General features: G+C 42.4%; 1 protein-coding gene across 6 annotated transcripts in view; it reads left to right on the forward strand.

Moving 5' to 3' along the window:
• Nucleotides 1-2,804: 2,804 nt before the first annotated feature.
• Nucleotides 2,805-17,006, forward strand: part of CLTCL1 (clathrin heavy chain like 1) — a 56,398-nt gene continuing 42,196 nt past the window's right edge. For all 6 annotated transcript variants that reach the window (XM_063143881.1, XM_063143882.1, XM_063143886.1 and 3 more), the window contains exons 1-4: nucleotides 2,805-2,865; nucleotides 10,704-10,911; nucleotides 15,611-15,879; nucleotides 16,197-16,358. In XM_063143881.1, the coding sequence (XP_062999951.1) occupies nucleotides 2,824-2,865; nucleotides 10,704-10,911; nucleotides 15,611-15,879; nucleotides 16,197-16,358 (681 nt within the window). In that variant the 5' untranslated portion in view covers nucleotides 2,805-2,823. The remainder of the gene's footprint in view (nucleotides 2,866-10,703; nucleotides 10,912-15,610; nucleotides 15,880-16,196; nucleotides 16,359-17,006) is intronic.

Consider the following 17,006-nt stretch of genomic DNA (forward strand, 5'->3'; position numbering starts at 1 on the left):
TTCAGCTTGCAATACGCTCCTGTTTTCCCACCACTTCTTCTGTCTTTTGACTTTCCACATATATTTCCCTGTGGCTTATGGCCATCCCGATAGGATTGTGTCTTCAGTGAGTTTTGTAGCTGTGTGGGAATTTGAAACCAGCGTCCCCACAATCCTAATCTAAGATATTAACCACTACACAGGACAGGTATTATTATGATGATCATAATCGGGTCTGGTTCCCTTGCAGTTGCTACTTTGAAGAACCCGGTGCTTTTGCCAGTGAACTAGATCACAAACAGAGTTGCGGGAGTGTACATTAAGGCTCATAGAGCCCTGGCAGAAGGTTGGGCTTACAACCCTTCCTTAAGATGATGAGATGCAGTTGGCACGCTTCCAGAGTCTTTTGAGGCGAAGGCTACAAGCCACAAACCATCCCTTTGCATCAAAGGCCCATTGAAATCTAGGGAAGTCAGTGGTTTGTGGAATGGCTACCAGGTTTGGAGCTGTGTCATTCCAGTAACCTCGCAAGGGTTATAGATTCTCTATAAAGAACAACGTCTGTCAGGATCGCTGCCAGCGAGCTGAGCAAAAGATTTCTTGAATATTGAATATTGTACCTATGATGCACAGGCCCGAGAATTAGATGGGGAGGACAGGAAAGGTCAGATATTGTCAGCGCACAGGGGAGGACAGATTCAGGCTGGTGGGAGCGACTTGATTTCTATTAGAACTGCGATGTTCCCTGAGCGGAGCCAAGGAAAAATCAACAGCCGTGCCGCGTGCAAAATGGTGGCGACAGGAGCTGCAGACAGTTATTGACTGGACCCTATGCACCAACTAATTTGGATAACCACCTTAGATTATCCCAGCTGGTGATCCCATGCACTTGGATTCATTTCTAGTGAATAGTGCAGTATAAATGTACTCTTGAATTACTACTGATCTGGGATTCTAAGACCAAACTGGCAACGGAACTGGTCAATGGCAATCAGTTCATGTTTTATAGGAGCACCAAGGTTAGAAAGATAGGAAGTTCTGACTCAAGGGGTCATGCTGTTGCATGCATTGTCCCTGGAGGTGGGGCTAGCCTGTGGCTGCGCCCCCCACATTATTTCACATGAGAGTCAGTGTGGTGTAATGGTTAGAGCATTGGACCAGAATTTGGGAGACACAGGTTCTAATCCCCCTTCGGTCATGAAGCTCACCGGGTGACTTTGAGCCAGTCACTGAGTCTCAGCTTAACCTACCTCACAGGGGTGTTGTGGAGATAAAATGGAAAGGAAGAGGAGGATCATGTAAGCCTGCACAGTTCCTTGCAAGAGGGAAACCGGCAGGATAGAAATGTGATAATTAAAATAAAAACATGCACCTAGCTTGCCACAGAGATAACAAATTGGCTTCCACTCTTCCAGCAAGATGACCATATGACGACTACTATTACTTCTTCTCCTCCTCCTCTCTTAGTGTAATACTCACCATATTTACTCTGAGGTAACACTCACTGATTTCAATGGTTACTCCTTACTGCAGCCTCAACGCACTTGAGACTTTACAGAGCAGCGAATGAAATGGAGGGGGAAAGCAGGTCTCTGCCCTGAGCAGCTTACAATCTCTATTTTGTCCGTGAGGGGGAGACAAAAAAAGGGCGAGGGGACGCTAATCGGAAGTGAATTGGGAACAACAACGATGAGAGGGGCAGCTTCAGGCGTCCCAAAGTAGCATCTCGTGCAAAATCCTTCCTTCCACACAGCGGTGGGGTTGGGAGCCTGACTGTGTGAGGCGGAGGATGAGAAGGAGGAGGGACGGGGTGATGTTAATGGGGAAAGGGTCCACTAAAGTGGTAGCAGAAGCGCCAGACCCCGACTCCTTAAGCGAATATATATGTTCCAAAGTGGTGTATAGCTTTGGGTACCATTTGGGGCTTTCTGACGCTGAAGGGGTCGCTTGTTCCAAAGTGACAGATAGACAGACAGACAGACAGACAGACAGACAGATAGGATGGGGTTTAGGGTACCATTTGGGGCTTTCTGACGCTGAAGGGGTCGCTTGTTCCAAAGTGATATACTGTAGATATATGTAGGATGGGCTTTGGGGTACCATTTGGGGCTTTCTGATGCTGAAGGTGGCACTTGTTCCAAAGTGATATACTGTAGATATATATAGGATGGGCTTTGGGGTACCATTTGGGGCTTTCTGACGCTGAAGGGGGCGCTTTGGAACAAGTGCCCCCTTCAGCGCCAGCAAACTCCAAATGGTACCCCAAACCCCGTCCTTGGGACTCCTTCACAGTCTCCTTGAGAAAATGAAAACCTTGTGTGTGTCTGCATGTATTCATTCATTCATTTATTTATTTATTCATGTGTATGTTCGGGAAGACTTGAGAACGGCGACAATCCCTAGGCTTGGGCAGGGACTCTTTGTGCTGCGAGAGACCCTTGTGCCTCCTCGCTTTCTCTCTCTCTCTCTTTTTGGTCTGAGGAGCGGAGGGATCTCCAGAACGGGGTGATGGGGTCTGGGCGCTGAGGCAGAAAAGGGAGCCGAAGCTGAGGGAGCAGAAGCCCTGAAAGGAGGAGGGTGGGGGAGAGAGAGGACACGCTCCGCGCCTGCGCAGCCCCTTCTCTGAAGCAGCCCAACCAAACCAGCCTCCCCTCGCGCGCGCGTATATGTGTGGGGCACAGCGGCGGCGGCGGCTCCCCTCTCTGCTGCCAGACCCACGACGCTCTTCCTCCCCCCCTTTACCCGAAGAGCCTCCTTCAACCCCCCCTGCCCCACCCCGCTTCTCTTTCTGGGGGTCCCCTCCTTGAGAGGGCTGCTCTCCCCCCTTCCACCCCCAACCCAGCCATGGCTCAAATACTCCCCATAAGATTCCAGGAGCACTTTCAGGTGAGCAGTTGCCTATGGGGTGGAGGGAGGGGGGGAAGAAGAGGGAGGGAGGGAGGGGGCCCGTTCCTCCCCCCCCCTCAAAACCTCTCCCCCCATTTCAGTCTTGGGTGGGATGAATGGAAGGGGAGGAGGGGCTGCGGCCTAGTGTGGGCAGTGGTTGGGGAGGGGGCTTGGAAAGGGGTGGGGTGGGGGAGAAGAGGGAGCCTCCTTTCGAAAAGGGGGTGATTCTGTTATTGGGAGGGTTATGAGGGCGAATTGGAAGAAGCCCCCTCTTGTGCACGTGGGGGGGGTGAGGTGGTGGTGGGGAAATCTCTATTTATTTATGCCCTCTGCTTCATCTTTTTCTTTCTTTCTTTCTTTCGGGAAGGATGGCACCAAATCTGCCCTAGCTGCTCCTTTAACGCAGAGGGGGGCGGTGGTGTCCTTTAAATGAGAAATAAACACGCCTGAAAACCCAAAATGCACATTTCACTCTCATTGTTTATTTTTTGCCCTTGATAGGGGAAACGAAGGGGCTCTGGCTGCACCTGATCCAAGAATCCAGTGGTGTTTTTTGTGCCTGAGCGAGGCTTCTTAGTTTGGATTGCAGCCTTTTGCGGGTATTTGTGCAGAGTCACTGGCTGCCTGAATGACTGACTCTCCTCTCTTTTTTTTTTTTTCGTTTTTGGTGTGTGTGTGGAGTGAAGAGAGAAGGCTCTGAGCTGCTTGCCTGCATTACTACACCATAAGGAATATGGGGTGCAGGAGAGGACACGCTCCCGTCAGAACTTGGGTGGGGGGCGACAGCTCACAGCCGTGTCCCTGTAATTTCTGCTTTCGTCGTCAGTCCCTAGACCTAGACCTTGCGTATCAGGGTGGGGTGGCGGGTAGAGTTTGGGAATCTTTCAGCCCTGCAAATGGACCTGCAAGATTGGGCAGTAAGTAGAAGGTTAGGAAGGAGCCGTCAATGTGCAGACAGATTTTTATCTTGCTCCGGAGAACTCCACATCTCTCCATCTATTTCCTTCTACCTCTGCCCTTTCTCCAAACATCTCTGGTGGTACATTAACAAAATAAATAAATCTGTAGGCGGATGCACTATATTATGAAGATTTAACGGAGTCTGGAATAACGAAGGAAGGACTGCAGATGTCTAAAAGGACTGCGGTGGTGGTGGTGGGGAGATTGTGGATCGGGTGTGGGGAACGTTGGCCTAAGAAAAGACAGTTTATGGCAGGAATTGAAGGAATTCACTAAATGAATGAGAGAACAGGAAGTGGACTTGGCAAATGTCTCGCCTTTGCCCCTCCCTTCCCCACTTTGGTCAGACAGGCATCCATTTCAAAATGTGAACTGCATGATATCACTGTGACTTTTGTTATTAGTGTTTAGTAACATAACTTACATTTTTACATTCTTCTTCACTGTGTTGTTTAAACATCTCAGCTTTCCCCTAGTGAGATATACGAGCCTGTCTGAGTGCCTCATAGTTCCTAAGCACACACGATATGCACTTGTACTATAAACTTGGTCCTATAGAAGTTTAGTCTTAGATCTGAGTAAAAGCAACTGTCATAATTCTTAACATGATGGAAATGTGATTTGGGGAATAAGTTCAAGGCTAAGACTTCATTAGTGTTATGTAGCACAATCCTGTGTACGTTTTCTAGGTAGTAAGACCCACTGTGTTCTGTGGGCTGTACTCCCAGGAAAGTGCAGCTTTAATCTCCCAACAATTGTACTCCAGCTAAGTTAAGATTTAGACTTGGACTCAAGAGAAGTATTAACCGCATTTCTGTTGTTTGACCTTCCAGCTGATTGCTTACCATTAGGAACAAATAATTTAAAATGAAGGGTCAATCCCATGGTGATATTAGACTTTTTTTTAACCCTTTCTCACTAGTTTAATTGCTGTCCTCCAGCTACCCTCCTTCCAAATTCCTCTTTGGAATCCTTTCAGTCTATTGAGTACTCTGTACCATCTCTTCTGTTTGCTTGTCTCTGGGTTTCCTGTCTTTTAGCTTTCCTATATTTTCTTTTATATACTATCTTCCTTCCAAGGAGCTCAAGACAGTTTATCATCACAATGTTCCTGTGAGCTAGGATAGGTTGAGAAAATAACTGTCCAAAGCCCACCCAGTGGTCTTTGTAGCTTGACTGGGATTTGAACCTGTGTCTTCCCAGGCCTAGCCTGACACTCTTAACAGTCAGAGCCTAACCACTACACTACATTGTCTGGGACCTCCATATTCTGAGACTATGGCCATCCTCAGTGTGAGGTTTTAACCCCAGCCAAATTGGCATCCCTTTAAACTCTGGACTGTAAACTGCTTGGTTCCTTGAGCAACTGAACATTTCGAATCATCACACCAACATAGCCCATGACTGATGGAGGCTTCATTGCTTTCAGCACAAAGTATAGGTTGCAGAAGGAACAGTTTTAAACATAAATATATGTTCAAAATGTGACATTTATGTGTTAATACTGACTGTTGCACTACTGCAGTCAAATTGTGTGAAGACTGCAGTGCATACTCTATAAAATATTCAAACGATCTACAGAACCTGGAGATATGTCTGGTTTCAGTACAGTCCACTAACTGGACTTAGAGGGTTACATTTTTGGAAGGGGGAAGACTGAGGAACTGGTGTGCATGGATGGCGTACTTCATAATAGATACCTCTCTTTTGCTGGATGGTGATGGAATTGACTAGTGTTTTAAAAGTTTTGAACCCATTTATGGATATTCTACCAGGTGTTGTTCCAAGCAATTGCATGGAAGTCCCCTGTTATAACTGACTCAAGCTTAGTTTTGATTAACTTAATTTTATCAGCTTATCTTTTAGTGTTACATCATTGTGATAGTATAGCTATCTTCTCTGAAAACGTCCATGTCGGCTGCATCCCTGACCTTCTATGAAGTATTTGAAATCTTGTATCCAGATCTTGCTCAAAGAGGGAAGCTAAACTCATCCTTCACCAACCTGGCGCCCTCTGAATGTTTTGGACTATAATTCCCATTAACTCTAGCTAGCAGGGCCAATGGTCAGGGATGATGGGATATAGTCTAAATACCTGGAACACTAGTTTGGGGTAGACTGGCCAAAGTAATGAGAATATGTTTATATTCTTAAATGGCAAAATAAGTTTCAGTGAATTCATTTTATATGTGATGCGAATGCAACTCGGAGAAAGCTAAGTGAGTGAGCATAATTATTGAAAGCAATACGACTTCAGTGTTTAGTTCTGACTTTTGGAAAGAAATGGAGGAGCTAAACCTTACTGAAAATGAAGTTGAAACTGAAGAATAATCAGATTGCCCCATTTTTTTAAAAAATGTAGTTGCTGATACTTAATTCATTAGTTCTTTTTGGATGCCTGACATGAGTAGTAACTTGGCAGTATATTAGTATCTACTACATTCACATGGATTTTTCGATGTATAGATCAGGTAGACCCTGTAAGATTAGTTGTCTTAATGTTCCTCCTAAGACCACACACAACGGTATGCTCTTAATGCAAGAATCTTGCCACCCAGCACTTTAGGCATTTGTGTCTGCCAGGTCTTTATTTAAAAACACACACCCCAGGAACACACCTACACATTTTTCTAGATGAGTAGATCATAAATCATTATATGAAGAGAATCATTGACAGAATAATTCCTTCAGAGAATGCAGTCGTGCTGAAAATTCAAGTAATAGTGATGAGACTTGGAAACTGACTTCATCAATTCCCCTCCAGTTAATTATGTGGGAACAAATATTCAGCTGGAAATTCAGTTTAAAACGTTATGAAATTATTTTAACTCATCAACGTTGTGAAAATATTTGCTCAGTAATGGTTAGTGTAGTAGTAGTGAACCAGAGCTCTTACAGGCGAAGTATTAAGTACTTCTGTCAACCTATCATAATTGCATAATTATTTTCTGCTGGGAATAATGTAGCTGTTCACAAGTAATCCCAACTTCAGGTATAAGATGATGGGATCTGACGTAACAGTGACTGACCTAGAAAGAGACCTTGGGGTTGTGGTGGACAGCTCAATGAAAATGTCAACCCAGTGTGTGACTGCTGTGAAAAAGGTGAACTCCATGTTAGGCGTAATTAGAAAAGGAATTGAAAATAATACTGCCAATTTCATGCTACCCTTATATATGTTGTGACCACATTTAGAATTATGTGTACAGTTCTGGTCACTGCTCCTAAAAACAGGGATATTGTAGAGTTAGAAAAGGGCAGCTAAAACAAACAAGGGGTTAGAGCAGCTCCCCTATGAGGAAAGGTTAGTAAGGAGAAACATGATAGAGGTGTACAAAATTATGCACGGAGTGAAGAAGGTGGCCAGGGAGACATTTTTCTCCCTCTTTCATTGTACTAAAACACAGGTCACCCCATGAACCTGATTAGTAGGAGCTTCAGGACAGATAAAAGAAAGGATTTCTTCACACAGCACATATAGTTTAACGATCACTCAAGCAGTGATGGCCACCACTTTGGATGGTTTTAAAAGGGGATTGGACATGTTCCTGGATGAGGAGGCTATTAATAGCTACTTGTCCTGATGGGTATATGCTGCCTCCATGCTGGGGAATGTGTGTTCTGTTATACTCATATCCTGTGTTGTTGGTCCATGGTCGACAGCTGGTTTTCCACTGTGTGAACAGAATGCTGGAATAGATGGACCCTAGATTTGATCCAGCATAAGCTTTTCATATGTTCTTAATCTGGGAAGGGGACAGAATCATACTTGTATAGAATCTGTACTGACAGCCACCCCAAATCTGGCGAACGTCCTTCAGCCCCAGCCAACATGGCCATTGGTCTGGAATACTGGAAGCACTGATCCTTGTGGGAGTTCCGTTCTTCCCCGACCCACTGTAGGATATACGGCCTTTCACAACATGGGACATAGCGGCTTGCTGATCTGAGATTTTTCTTTTCTTCAAACACTGTTTGCTTAAGGGAGGAGCTCTGCTACATTATCCTGTCACTTGGATGGTATATCTGTGTTAGAAAACCTTAGGCGCAAGTGACTGAGATCTTAAAAGAGAAAAAAGATGAGCATGTTCAGCTTCTAGGAGGGAGAAATATCAAAATATGTACAGGTCTGTCATAAGAATAACTGCTGAGAGCTTCTGCTATTGGATGGTATAGAAATGTAGTAATTAAACAAATAAATAAAATACTGCAGTAATTGCTCTCTTCCCAAATTCCCCAGGGGACTACTTGTCCCTTTTCTCTTTTTGTCAGGTAGTAGAATATTGGAGTAATGGAGATGGTCTAAATAAGGAATAGCTTCCTTTAATGGGGGAGGTTTATAAAGGGTCTTGCCAAGCTTCAATTTTCCATCTTTCTGAAAATAGTGCTTGATTGTCTGCTACTCATGGTTTTGGCAAGTGTAGCGTTTTTATTTCTGCTATTGAAGAAGCAAAGACTGACCACTGTAGTTCTTCATAAATGTGGATATGGAAAACAGACCATGCAAAATTCGATTTTGTTTCTCTGAATAGAAACTATTCTCTTCAAGTCGGTTTGATTACGACTATACAAGATTGAATAATCTCTGCAGATGTAAAGATGTCACAACAAGAACTTTTGACTCTCTTTTGTGTGGGACCACAAAATTACATAGAAGCTATACATGATAAACAGAAGAGGCTGTCTGATAATAGCACTTGCTGTGTGTTGGCATTTCCCACAGTGGGCAATCAAACCAGTCATTAGTTCTTGAATTCTTCCATGCTCTGGGTGGAATGGTAGAGTGAAATGCTGGTCTCTGGACGCTAGAAAGGGGGAATATGACCTTTCTTTTAGCTACTATTTTTATGCCTGTTACAAAGCATTTCCATCCATGTCTCCTGAGAACAGTCCGTAACTGCAGTGAACAGTGCCTATTGATGTAAGAATGGAACATTGCCATAACAGAATGGTGTAGAAATATGGCAAGTAGTAATTCATCTTGCTTGCTCAGTGTTCCATGATACAAACTATAATATGTGTGTTTTTTCCCTTTGTTTTCCCCTCCCCCCAATAACAGGCAGTTGCCCATAAATAGATCCCTAGATAGATTTATTGAGGAACTTCAGTGAGAACATACAGTATTAAAACATATAATGCTAAAATGGCAAACCTTGCCTCCCTTCTCCCCCCCTGCAGTGTTTTAGAGAAACTTTTAAAATAGGTTAATACAGCACTTATCGAGCAATGTGACTTGCATGTTTCAGAGCTATTGATTCCTCTCATTTTTAATGCATCTTGGCCAGATAATCCTGTGTTTACTAGGTATTTGCAGAAATAAAGTAATCTTGTTGAACAGCTGTCATGGATTCTTTTCATTCTTTTAGATGGGTTCCTGAGTGTTAATGGCTCCTCCCAACAGCAAAATGCTTGGGAGTGTTCCATTGGGTGTGGATACAGACTTGATTCAATTTCCCGTTAATGCAAAGTAAATGTATGTTGCCATTTATGGCAGCGCATGTACCAAATAAATGCTGAAATAATAAATATTGGGAATATTAGCGCAATTGCTTAGGAATGTAACTCTGCAAAACCATTTTTAAACACACACACACCCCGGGAAGGATGTTGAGGGCTTGAGAAGTGCAAGTTTTCCACAATGAAATCTGTAATACAGAACTTGGTTGCCAAACTAAAGCTTTAGAATCCTGCTCCAATACTGGAAGCTGGTACCATGTGATGTCGCATATAACAGAAGGTTGCCATGCTCTAGAGGTACTAGTATCTGCAAGAGCTGACTTATATTTACAATAATAGTTTGGTAATATAGGAATTTGGTGGTTCTGGTCCACAGATTGAAGAGGCTAACTACTATTTCACTACGTTTAAAATCTACATCCCACACGCAACCAAATTACTAAAAAAAGGGTGTGTGAATGGTAAGCAGATTGTGAGCTGGAAACACAGCGAAGCAATCCTGTGATTATCCAATCTTTGCATGGGTATACGCAGTCCATATTCAGAACAAGCTTATGTGGTCGTGTGAATTGACAGCTCCACGCCGTTGAGTAAATTAGTTCTTGAAGGCTTAAGTGAACCACATCATAAAGAAAGGCTAACTCCATGATCACAATGAGAGATCATCTCATGTCAGCTAGATCACACATATAAGTAACCTGTATGTGCAGTTCTACCCTTCCCACTTTCTTCACACCCCTTTGAGAAATGTTTGCCCCAGGAATAACAGTGGTGGCGATTTGCCACCTGTGCAGATTTTAATTATTTATTTTGTAAAAACCAACCCACCCTTTCCTTGGGGTAGAGTTGTGTTCTTGTGGGATTTTTAACAATACTTGGGTTTTTTTCTTGACATGCGTCTTCTGTGTCTCAGTCTTTCTAGCCGGCTTGTAAACCAAAGGTCACGCTGAAATAGTATAGCAAGATCCAGCTTTGTATATAAATAAAGGAATACATGAAACTACTTGTGGTAATCTGAGGCTTGAAATAGCAAGAAAGTGGACTAAAGATTGATTTCAGTTCTGTCTTATCTGTATTAAATCAAATTTGTTTCATTTACCACCCAGGTAGTTTTATAGATTGAGTGGTGTACAATTACACTAAAATAAATAAAAATAAACTGACAATATGGTTGTTGACAGACGTTGGAAATCAAAGTTACTGTTATCCATGGGTTACTTTAGATTCCATAGTATAAAATTAGGCTGAAGTAGAAAGTGTGCCACTCAGCAAAAATAACCTTGGACTATTCCAATCACATGCCCAATAACTTGTGATGGGCTTTTTATTGAATGGTTAGGAAGGTCTTTCTCTCCCTTCCCCTGAAACAAATCAATCTAATGTAAGTAACATTCAAACTAACTGGCTATTTTTCCTTTTAGCTCCAAAACCTTGGAATTAATCCAGCAAACATTGGATTCAGTACCTTAACAATGGAATCTGACAAATTCATATGTATCCGTGAAAAAGTTGGTGAGCAAGCACAGGTTGTGATCATAGACATGAGTGATCCAACAACTCCTATCAGGCGTCCAATCTCTGCAGAGAGCGCTATCATGAACCCAGCTTCTAAAGTAATTGCTCTGAAAGGTAAGTTTATTGTCCTTCATCCACCTGGAATGGTGCTGCAGTATAACTGCAATGTATTGGCTCTGCTTTGACTCAAATTAAAGTTCAGTGTACAAGACCTGAACATTGAGTTTTGATAACTGTTGTAAGATTGGCAGGCTGGGAATAGAGTAAAATAGTGGAATTGAGTTGTACTAGGAAGGAAGTGGTTTGGGAGTCTGCTTAATATAGGGCTTTGCAAAGCAAACTATTGAAAATTAACATTAAAATGATATTGTTACCATTCATTAAGATTGGCAAAATAAGTATTTTCAGGGCTGGAGAAAATTCTTAGGCACTCCCAAGCCAGATCCTGAGTGGTTTTTCCAGCCAAGTACTGCTTTTACAAGGTAGTGTTCAGCACAGTTATTGTACAGTTTTGAATCTCACAGACTGTACCTATTGATGTAAAAATTGTCTGATAAATAATGCTTAGTTTCTGCTGCAAGTTTGGCTTGAGGTCATGAAAATGAAATGTAAAGTTTCTGTTGCAGCTTGTCTTCAAGCTGCAAGGAACTATGTAATCCAGGTGCTGCCTGATCATCATATAAAAATGTCTGTGTACATGCAAATGCAAACGTTCTTTAGATATAAAATAGTTTCATTGTCACTGACTGTGTACTTTCCTTCCTGCATTCTTGTCTTAAAACAGATGGTGAGTTAACTTTGTCCTGACACACTTCATGTTTAACAGTATGGAATGGTCTAATCTCATAAAAAGTACTGAATTCTGCAAAAAGCAATTTGGCCCATGGCTGTAGGCCTAATTGGGATCTCAATGCTACAACTTGAATTTTGGGGAAATTCTTATCCTCTATTGATGTACCATTCTTGACTTGCTGGTTTATAGCTGTACCAACAGATAGTCATAACCAATCCCATTATAATACATTATAATCCCATTATATAATTCGACAGAATCAAGTCACAATACTTTTATGAGAGACCTTTGCCAGCATGGTGTCTTGTGTGCTAGTCACTTATTTGATCTTAAATGTGGTATTTCATCCCAAAAGTCCATGGCAATATTCACAGGGGTCCACGATGCATTTTTTTTTACCAATTAACTTGTATTGGGAATCCATACAGTTGGATGTATGTGTGGATTTAGCATGTCCAAGCTTGCTAAAAACATATCCTGGCGGTCACAGCCAGGCAGTGAATGTACAACATGGGGTGAATGATCTCAATGTTAACTTTTGACCTAAGATACGGTGCATATATAATGCTCTAACTGAAATTATCTTGGCCCCCTGTGAATCAAGCTATTGGCCAAGGAAGCTAATACTTAGTGATAACCCTGGATGTAATTCTATCTAATACACTATTTTGTTTTGCAATAAGTGCTAACCCCAGAGATGCAAGTAACGTCGATTAGAAATTTAGTGTCTCCTCTATGTCAACAGTTCCTGTAACACTGCCATACCGTTTTTTCTACTTGCCTCTTAAAAAAAAGAGTCCAGATGGGCAGGCATGACAGCACCTCTCAAGCATATAATTATTCAGTAGTAGCAGCAGGACTCTTAACTTGCACAAAAACGTAATGTCCAACCGAAATACAGATCAACTTGCATTAAAATGCTAAGGAAACATTACTTTAGAAATGGTCTCCAAATGTTCCCTGCTGCTGGAGCGTTGTGATGACAAACGATATCTGCATATTATATCTTGCCTGAAGCTTGCATTCTTTGTGTGAGCAATGAACATACAATACCCAGTCCCTCAGAAATGTAATGCTTCTCTAAATTGTGATAAGAGTATGGTGTGTGCATACAAATTGCATTTCTGGATTGCATGTGGCATTACCACAGTGACCAAAGCGTTGTTGTCCTTGTATCTATGTATCCTGTGTTGTACTGTACCACGAGAGCACCTCCAGTGATCAGTGTTGAGCAGAACGGGGGAATGCAGCACTTTCAGAAGACATTTTCATACGCACAGCATGGAAATGCAAAAACACAATTTCATGCTCTACACTTCCACAGAAGTAAAAGTATTCAAAGCCTTTTTTTTTCTCCGGAATTTGACGAAACTATTCAGGCCTGCGTTTAAAAAGAGAGAGAGAGAGAGAGGAGACACCTGAATAGAGAACAGATGTCTGCCTTTTTAAGATAAGCAACATAATTCAATTGTGTAATTCTTGATGCTTCGTGCTAATCCTTTTTTGAGGCTAGAATCTATTGTGGGTAAGCTTCCTTGGTGGGATGATGGCATACAATGTAACCTGCTGGAAGGAACTTTACTGGAGAGGCTGGGGTGAAATTGTTGTATGTTGCTCTTCCCCCCAAATTCTGTTGGGAGTACTCTTGTCCTTAACAGCTTACTCAGACACGAGCCTGCTTGTTAGAGCTCTCCTGGTCTTGGCATGCTTTTCCCCATACAGTTATGTACAAAGGAATTAATTGAAGAGGCAACAGTTATGGATATTATCACTTGAGTTGGAGGATAAAACCCTCTTGCATCTCATGGCCTTCTGGCCTCACTGTCTCCTGTCCCCCATACATGTTTGTATATAAACTTTGCAACTGAGGGCAACACTTCATGCATTTAAAGTGGGCTCTAGTCCATGAAAACTTAGGCTGCAATAAGTCTGGTTTGTAAGGTTCAACATGAGTTTGTTTTTGCTGCAAGTAACCAACACAACTCCCCTTTGAAGTCGGTGGTGCAGCTAGGGTTGGACCTTGGGGCCAAAATCCAAGGCCCCGCAGCCTAAGCTCCCCCCCCCCACACACACAAACAGCTACTCAGAGAGCAGCAGGTGCAGAAGCAAACTCCATTTTATTCCCCTAGTCACGATGGCGTTAGGATTTAAGTAAGTTTAAAATACAAACTTACACATGCTTGGTGTGTTTTTTTAAACTTAGCAACATTTGCCAAACAGTTTCTAACATATCAGTGATGTTCAAGAGGTTTTGATGCATGGAATGGCAGTGCCAGGGGGTGGGGGACGATAAATATTAGTTGTATGCTTCATAGCTGATGTTATACACATAGACATAATAAACCAACCACCCAACCACAGGACCAGGGTCTGAAATGACCTAGCTGCACCACTGTTTAGAGATGATGATGATGATGATGATAGAGTTTATTGACTTAGTCCAAAGACGACAACAACAAGCGTATGTTTCAAGCGCTTGTCAATATATCCTGCAAGTGTTTGCATCACATAGGGATCTTACCATCTAAAATTGACAATATCCTCTTCTCTGTAAATTTAATCACTTTCATGGCATTACTGCAATAGTAGGGCCTCTTCTGTAAGACAGGAATTAGTATATTAGGTCATACCAGTCACTCTTCAAAGATTCCTGCAAGGAAAATATGTCTACAATCGTGATGTAAAGTTAACTTTGGCAAAGAATGATCTGGCTACGACACGGAAATAGAAATGCTAAAAATCCCCAGTTGGGAGTCCAAAGTTACTCTGGATATAGTTAAAGATGGAGGGAAAGAATGAGGAATGAAATTAGATTCGAGTCTTTCAGTTGTGCTACATCTAGAGTTGCGTTCAGCTGAAAAAACGAGAGTATGGATTCTTCTCTTGGTATGAGAAAATCCCAGACGGTGCATTTTCATTTTTTACTAAGAAAAGAGGCTTTCTGCTTGATTTTTCCAGTCTGTGTATAGCAAACATGCTTGGCAGCCACGGATTAAGTCTGGCCCCAATCCAAGGATCTCTTTGCCATCAGAAAGAATTGGTGCCTCACTTCTCTTTTGCCTGTCTGCCTCCCTTCTGTGCACCCAGGCCATTTAGCTCCTGTTGAAAAGTAGTCGTGATCCGTCTTGATTCCAGTTGGGAATAGTTAAGCTTGGCTCTGCAGGATGTGATGGCTTTGCAAAGGAAATGGGAACTTGGAGAGGAATAGTAATATTGATCAATAAGGAGCATCCACGGTATACTTTAGGCATGCTACAGAGTAGAAATGTATCCATGGTAAAAATGTAAAATCCTGTCTGTCTAAGATATGGTGGATGTCTTTGACGATATCTTCCTTTGATATAGCTAATAAAGCTATGGCATCAATCATTTCCATGTTTTTCTTCACACAGTGTGGTGATAGCATTTCATATGATAGTTTTTCTGACGATAGACTTTCCCTTCTTTAACTCTAAGCAACTGCACACAAGGCTTAGTGCTTAAATTAGCTACACGTCGTAGGCTAAGGCCTTAGCTAGACCTAAGGTTTATCCCAGGATCATCCCTGCCTGCTCCCAGGATATCCTGTGTGTCATTTACATGAACAGGGATGATCCCGGGATAAACCTTAGGTCTAGCTAAGGCCTAAGTCCATTGGAATGGGTTGGGTGCTGGATAAAGTACTTCCCTGTTAGTCTGCTGGGGTTAGTCATCCAGCAATTAATACTCCAGTTGCAGTGTTCTAAGTTATGCTGGATCTAGATATGCAGCAGAATTAGGAGGTAAAATGGACTGTACCACTTCATCTGCATCTAGGGAGGATGTTCAAAAGCAGAGTTTTGCCCAGCTGCTGTCAGAAGTGATACTATGCCCATTTTTTTAGCACCTTCTGCATCGAGGCCTTTGACAGCTGTAGGCTTAGAAACCTTTCTAAATTGCGTTTTGTTTTTACTTTTTAAAAAGTGAGTTGCAGCAGGGATAGTTGTTGCTTAATACGTTGGAGGTCTGTGATTCTCCTTGTCTTTCTGTCTTGTACACCAGCGGGGAAAACACTCCAGATCTTTAACATTGAGATGAAAAGTAAAATGAAAGCACACACGATGGCCGAGGAAGTGATCTTTTGGAAATGGATATCTGTGAATACAGTTGCCTTAGTGACTGAGACTGCAGTTTATCACTGGAGTATGGAAGGCGACTCTCTACCACAAAAGATGTTCGACAGGCATGCCAGTCTCGCAGGCTGCCAAATCATCAACTATAGAACAGATGAAAATCAAAAGTGGCTACTCCTAATAGGAATCTCTGCCCAGGTAAGGAAAACTATGGGGTATTGCAGGGGGTACAAGTATGAATCGAAGCATGTGGATTGAAGAAATCTGGCTAGTAGACGACAAGTGTTTCTTGATCACAGCTGGCAAGTGGCACTACTGTTCATTGAACATACGGTGAACCCGTAAGCTGTGGCATGGTTCTACGTCTGTTCTGTTAAATTAGTAGTTGAGGTCTCTGGTGGCAGGAGGTAGGGTAAGAGGCTCCAAATGAATTAAGAAGCTCAATCTTTGTTCTTGGCACTAATGAAGCTCTTAACCACTATAGCCATTGAGTGTTCAAACTTTTGCTTCGTCAGCAAAATCGCGTAGTGGGTGCCATGCAGCTGTATTCTGTGGATCGAAAAGTTTCCCAGCCTATTGAGGGCCACGCAGCAGCCTTTGCAGAGTTCAAGATAGAAGCCAACGCCAAGCCCTCCACGCTTTTCTGTTTTGCTGTGCGAAGTCCTGCAGGAGGCAAGGTAAGAACGTCACGCTGCTCACTGTGACTAAAAGCGACTGTTTAGCACGGGTGAAGGTGAAGAGCTGAGACCAAGGGAACCAAGGTCCTCCAAAGCTTCTCGCACTATGGCCTTAGCTAGACCTAAGGTTTATCCTGGGATCATTCTGGGGTCATACCTGTTCATGTAAATGACACACGGGATCCTCGGAGCAGGCAGGGATGATCCTGGGACGATCCCGAGAAAAACCTTAGGTCTAGCTGAAGCCTAAGAGCTTGCACCAACATAGCCACAACGATGCAAGTTAAAGATGTGGGACGGAACACCTGCTGGTTTCCACAAATAATGGAAGTAACAATTTTGTGTTTCAACAAACAACGAAAGTAACAATTTTGTGTTTCCACAAACAATGAAAGTAACAAATTTGTGTTTCCACAAACAACGAAAGTAACAAATTTGTGTTTCCATAAACAACGAAAGTAACAAATTTGTTTTTCGAAACAATTTTGTGTTTCAATAAACAACAAAAGTAACAAATTTGTGTTTCCACAAACAACGAAAGTAACAAATTTGTTTTTCGAAACAATTTTGTGTTTCAATAAACAACAAAAGTAACAAATTTGTGTTTCCACAAACAATGAAAGCAACAATTTTAATTATCAAGGTGCC

Source organism: Elgaria multicarinata, chromosome 18, assembly GCF_023053635.1.
Source record: "Elgaria multicarinata webbii isolate HBS135686 ecotype San Diego chromosome 18, rElgMul1.1.pri, whole genome shotgun sequence".
NCBI classification, from domain to species: domain Eukaryota; kingdom Metazoa; phylum Chordata; class Lepidosauria; order Squamata; family Anguidae; genus Elgaria; species Elgaria multicarinata.